This window comes from Plectropomus leopardus, chromosome 6 (genome assembly GCF_026936395.1).
Source record: "Plectropomus leopardus strain MGB_pleo_1.0 chromosome 6, ASM2693639v1, whole genome shotgun sequence".
In the NCBI taxonomy this organism is placed as follows: domain Eukaryota; kingdom Metazoa; phylum Chordata; class Actinopteri; order Perciformes; family Serranidae; genus Plectropomus; species Plectropomus leopardus.
In genome coordinates, this window is record NC_142181.1 from 1,502,763 (window position 1) to 1,509,266 (window position 6,504).

A 6,504-nucleotide genomic window follows, 5' to 3' on the forward strand; every position below is an offset into this window, starting at 1 on the left:
CTGTGATTTTAGGACATGTGAAATAGTTAAAGACATTTCTCAGATTGTAGAAAATTTCTAGGATTTTAAAACATTTTCAGATGGGGGGACAAATTTGGCCCGCGGGCCATGAATTGAGTATCACTTATTTATTTCAGCCTCTGCAGTAAACACGGTGTTAAAGATCGCCCTCTGAGCTGAGCTCCTCAGCGCCCTGTGACTCTGTTTGTTCCCAGCATGCATCATGACAGAGTCCCGTCTGTTAACGTTAGATGGCCTCAGAGGACGCAGTACTTCAAAGTATCACTTTGTCAAACAAAGGCAGAATGTTAAACTCACTCACTCAGTGTTGGACAGCGGCGTCCTTTTATTGTTTTTCAGCAGAAGTCCTCCTCATACAGTGAGACATTATCTTCTGTCTCTTATCACGTCCCTCTTAAGTTTTGTATTAAAATAGTTTATTTCTCAGTGACTCACTCAGCTGATTATCATTCTTTCCAGGCGAGGCAGGTCCTGGGAGACAACTTCTGCCAATGTGAGTACACACACACATGCACACACACACACATGCACACGCACACACACATGCGCACGCACATGCACTACTCACTACTCACTGTGGTGTCACTGATCGTCTTTCCCGCCAACTCTGTTCAAAGGAATTTAACTGTCGAAACCTGAATGCGTGAATCAGGTCTGAATAACTGCCTCTAGTACGAGCACATGTGGTGACATCACTTCCTGTGTTCCAGCTCCTCAGTTCGACCAGGACAACCTGAAGAAGTCGTCCGCGTCGCCGCGACTGGACGATATCCACGGCTATCACAGAGGCAGACGTCAGTCAGGTCAGGGTCAGTCGTCTCTTTGCTCCTGTTCAAAAACAAAAAATACATCAAAGTTTTTACCATATATGGAGACGACATCTATAATGCATAATGAGGCCGTTCATAGTTATTATAAGACATTCATAATGCTTCGATGCACCATATAAACAGTCATAAAACATTATAAATGTTCCTTATAATGAATTATGAATGTCAAGTGTCTTATGGATGTTCTTGACAAATTAGTTATATATATATATAGATACAGATATAGATATATACACTCTTTCATATCTATCTATCTATCTATCTAGAGAGATAGATAGATACATCGATAGATCGATAGAGATAAAGAAGACAACAGTTATTTATACAGATTATAAGAATCAGAGGTTATGAGAAAACACAAAAAAACACTACAATATTAACAGATAGTGTCAGAGACAGCAGATCAATAAATGACTGGATAAATGAATCGACAACATCTTACAACTGAAAAGAAAGAAAAGGGGTGAACCAGTCTAATAAGGCTTAAGATTTGCAAAAAAACCCACTAAATCACTATTCATCACTTTTACCCTGTAACATAATAACAATGAATAAAAAATGAATTAAATATATAATTATAATAATCACAAATGTAGTTTTATGGACATTTCTCCATTTTCCCTCTTTAAATATTTTTTTTCTTGTCAGAAAATTACCTTAAAAAAGTAAAGAAAAGAACAACAACAAAAAACAACTCTGTAACATAGTTTTAAATATATATTTATAATAATTATGAATGTAGTTTTTTGGACTTTACACGTATACATATATATATATAAATACCTATACGCACCTTTTAGAAAGAAATAGCCATACTCACCTAGATTTTCAAAAGAAATACTTATACTCACCTATACACATATTACCAATCGCCTGTGGTGAGGACTCATGGTGTGCTATAAGAGTCCATGCAGCATCATAAGTTATCATCAAACATACACACACACATACAAACATACACACACACACACATCTTACAATACACACACACGCACAGACAAACATACACACCACATGCACACACACACGCCACACGGACTTTCAAGCTGTGAAATTGTTTTTAAGCACAATTACCTCCTTTACATGCACCTTATTAATATTATTATATTATTATTATACTTTATTCACCTATATACTGTATATACACAAGTATTTAAATTATCTTTATTTTGATTTCTATTTTTTCTCTCCTTCTTACTTTCATCTTGACCTTATTGCTTGTCATGCTGCTCTGTGTGCCTTGAATTGCCCCCTGGGGACAAATAAAGTTTTTTGAATTTGAATTTGAATTTGAATTTGAATTTACATATTTCATAAAAATGAGGAACACGATGATGCATTCATAACAATTTATGCAAGTTTCATTGTTGGTGTTAAGTAAAGTGCAACACATTTTAATGCATTATAAGAATATATGCTGCATCATAAGTTATTCAAGATTCAAGATTCAAAGTGTTTATTGTCATATGCACAGTATGGAAACATGTTTGCCTGTACAATGAAATTCTTACTTTGCTGTCCACAGAATGCCTAAAAAACGTTTAGCAAATATAAAAGAAATATGAAATAGAAATTTAAAAATTTAAAAATGTAAAAATGTACAATAGAAGAAGTTTAGAAATTTACAATAGAAGTAGAAAGAAACAGTGCAAATAAAACAGTACAGTGCAAATTTGAACAGTGCAATTGTGCATGTGTAAACGAAGTAGTAAACTGTCCGGTACAGTTATGAGGTCGTGTGTGTGAGGTAATTGCTGTGTGAACTCCTGTCAGCAGTTTAGGAGTCTGATTGCAGCGGGAAAGAAAGAGTTCTTAAGTCTAGTGGTCCTGCATTTCACACTTCTGTACCTCCGGCCTGAGGGTAGACGTGTGAACAGACCGTGCTGGGGGTGGGTGGGGTCCTTCAGGATGGAGGCAGCTCTGCTGTGGACTCTGCGGTGGTAGATGCTCTGCAGAGAGGGCAGTGGAGTCCTGATGATCTTCTCAGCAGTCTTCACCACTCTCTGCAGGCGTTTGCGGTCCACAGCAGTAGCGCTGCCGTACCACACGGTGATGCAGCTGGTCAAGATGCTCTCAACGATGCAGCTGTAGAAGTTGCTGAGGATCTTTGGCGACATGCCAAATTTCCTCAGCCTCCTCAGGAAGTACAGCCACTGTTGCGCCTTTTTAACCAGCTGTGTGGAGTTGAGTGTCCAGGTGAGGTCCTCGCTGATGCGGACGCCCAGGTATTTAAAGCTGCTCACCCTCTCCACTTCAAGCTCCCGGATGAAGAGTGGCTGCTGAGGTCTCCTCTCCTTCCTCATGTCCACTATCATCTCCTTGGTCTTGTCTGTGTTGAGGGTGAGGTTGTTGTCCTCACACCATGACACCAGACTGGCCACCTCCCTCCTGTAGGCCACTTCGTCACCGCTAGTGATCCGTCCTATCACTGCGGTGTCGTCTGCAAACTTCAGGATGATGTTTTCCTTGTGGGAGGCGACGCAGTCATGAGTGAACAGGGTGTAAAGGATGGGCCTGAGGACACATCCTTGTGGGGTGCCAATGTTTGTTATAATGCTGGCTGAAGTCCTGTTACCGATTCTGACAGACTGGGGCCTGCCAGTCAGAAAGTCTAGGAGCCAGTCACAGAGGGCGGGGTGCAGACCAAGTGAGGACAGTTTGTGGGTGAGCTTGTGGGGGATGACTGTATTAAAGGCAGAGCTGTAGTCAACAAAGAGTATCCTGATGTAGGAGTCTTTGTTTTCCAGGTGGGAGAGGGAGTAGTGGAGGGCGGCAGCAATGGCGTCAGAGGTGGACCTGTTGGGCCGGTAGGCAAACTGCAGGGGGTCCAGGGTGTCCGGTAAGCTGTTCTGAATGTGGGCCAGCACCACTCTCTCAAAACACTTCATGATGATTGGAGTGAGTGCTACTGGCCTGTAGTCGTTCAGACAGGTGGGTGGGCTCTTTTTGGGGAGGGGGACGATGGTTGTGGTTTTGAAGCAAGAGGGAACAATGCTCTGACTGAGGGAAAGGTTGAAAATAGAGGTGAGAACATCAGCCAGCTCGTTGGCACATGCTCTGAGAGCCCTCCCAGGAATGCAGTCTGGTCCTGCTGCCTTGCGGGGTTTGATCTTCCTCAGAGCTCTGTGTACCTGGCCTGATGAGACGGCTGGTGGGGGTGGGGTGGGGGGTTGAGTGGACCCGGTGTGTGTGTGCCTCTCTGTGTGGTAGCTGGAGTTCTCAAAGCGAGTGTAGAAGAGGTTGAGGTCATCCGGCAGGTTGTCTGTGGAGCTCACGGAGCTGATGGTGGTCCTGTAGTAAGTTATTAATACCTACCATAGATTTATACACATTTATACACGATTTATATAGATTTAACACAAAAGGCATCTATATTTTTGCTCAAGCTTTTATTATACGTATCTCCATTTGAGCTTTTCCATTTCCCATTTTAAATTTAACGTTTGTTATTTCTATTTTCTTATCGCCATTTTCAATTAGACCTGTACATTTTAAGATTTCAGTTTGAGCATTTACATTAAAGCTTTTGCATTTTATTTCACTTTTTTTACCATCACTTTACATTTTCAGATTATCATTTAGCATTTTAAATTTGCCTTTTCAATTTCCTTTTAAGTTTTAAGTTTAATTATGGCCTGATTATTCCTAGTAGTGTGAAAAATTAATAACGTGTTTATTTTAACTCTTCTAGTTTTCTATTTGGACTTTTAATTTGAGTTTGGACTGAAAATATCCTCCACATTGAGCTCCGTTGTTGTTCAGCAGGTTTTGTGAATACACTGAGGGTCTCTCTGCTCTGTTTGTCCCTGCAGAGCCTCCAGAGCTGCTGATGTACACACCTGAGAAGTCCAGGAAGAGTCTGCCGCTGCTGCTGGAGGGAAACCTGCCGTACAGACGCACCAGGAGGCAGTCAGGTACGCAGACGCTTCATTTAGAGCTAAAGAGTAGCTGTTGCAGCAGCTGCAGAGTAATACTTACATTATTCTAATAAACAAATGTTAGTTTTGTAGTAAAAATAAATGAGTCAGAGATGCATGTTTACCCAATGACATCGATCAACATAATATTTATTTAATTTCAAATTCAAACATATAAAAACAGTTTCTGCTCATGGCTGCCTGGAAAAAGACAATAAATGAAATTTGAATCAAAACAAGTACATCAATGGTTAAATTCAGGTAAGAAACTCTAGGCAGAGGTAAGGCTGTGTGATATAAACCAAAAAAAGTATTTATATGTTGCACTCTAGTTAGTTCTACTCCAATAATCTTGCAACGACACGATTTTATATGTCTCAGATATCAAATTCTAATATTCAGAACAGTAAAATAATGTAAAAAAAAAAACTTCTCTCCTGTTAAATGTTATTCCCTGTTGCTTAGTTTAGGGTTTTTTCATACCTAAAATCAATATCACCATTAACTGAACATTTTACTTTGATTACGATCAAAGAACGATTATTTTGCTTTTTTGTGGTTTGTTGTTTGCCCTCATAGTTCACTGACACAGCGTCATGTGACCATGGTGTGTTGGAGTGTAATAAACATGTGATTTATTATTATTTATTAAACTTTCCAGCATTATATAAAAATAAAAAGCTCCATCTGAAACAAACTTCAGGTAAATTGAAGCACATTGTGCTGATAATAGGCCAACCTCTCCTGACTGCAGGACTCTGACTTCAGCTTCTGTCAAACTTCTGTGCTGTTAATCATTTTACTCAGGAATTAAAAACTTTTGAGTCGGCCTACTTCTCCTATAGCTGCCAACAGCCAACATTCACAGTTAGAGAAAGGCTGAAAATAAGCTCATGTGCTTGTGGCCCCGGGCCCCCAAAACATTACATCTGCCCCTGGTAATAATAATGAGAGCTCAGCGCGAGCGGCCAGATGAGACACGGAGCGATGCGTCCTGCTGTTTCTAAATAATTCATCCAAAGTCTGATTAAAGCTGAAACTAACACAAAGTCGTCTGTAGAGTCTAAAGAAGTCACTTTCACCTCTGCTGATGTGTCTGTTTCAGACACTTTGGTGCTGTGAGGAGAAGCTGCGCTCTGTTTGTCTGTCTTACTGCGCTGCTGTCGGACCATCGGCTGTTTGATCCGCCATGATGAAATGCTGTGGCTGTCAAACACTCAGATGTTCTACAGTCAAAGTCCTTCACTTTTTACATGATTGTTCAACACTTCTGCCCACGCTGTGTTTTGGCTTGAGATTTTCCTCGATGTCATGAGAGCGTGAGACAGAGCCCAAAAGCAGGAGACACAGCAGATGCGTAGGAGTTGGCAGCCCTTGTGTGGAAAGGATTAACAAAATTTTTAAATAACGGAAATACCCAAGATGAGCAAGATTATGTCGGTCAGAGGTTCAGAATGTCAGTTTCAATTATTTTTATAATGAAATGCTGTGGCTGTCAAACACTCAGCTGTTCTACAGTCAAAGTCCTTCACTGCGTTTGGTTCTCCACGGTGCTATTCTTATTATCATTGGCTGTTCATGTTGTCTGTCAAAACATGGCTGGAATTCGTTCTATTGACATTCTATGGTCTATATCTCATATTTCAATCGAGTAAAAGTTATTTCGCAATTACTATCATTATCATTTTATCAGCCAGCCCTACATATATACGTATGTCTAAGTTCATATTGCTACA

The 6,504-nt window shown here is 40.4% G+C and overlaps 1 protein-coding gene across 4 annotated transcripts in view; it reads left to right on the forward strand.

The window, feature by feature from the left end:
• The window catches only part of plekhg2 (pleckstrin homology domain containing, family G (with RhoGef domain) member 2), a 107,800-nt gene that overhangs the window by 99,483 nt on the left and 1,813 nt on the right, over positions 1-6,504 (forward strand). For all 4 annotated transcript variants that reach the window (XM_088078457.1, XM_088078458.1, XM_088078459.1 and 1 more), the window contains 3 exons: positions 481-514; positions 732-830; positions 4,664-4,765. In XM_088078457.1, coding sequence (XP_087934583.1) covers positions 481-514; positions 732-830; positions 4,664-4,765 — 235 coding nt within the window. The remainder of the gene's footprint in view (positions 1-480; positions 515-731; positions 831-4,663; positions 4,766-6,504) is intronic.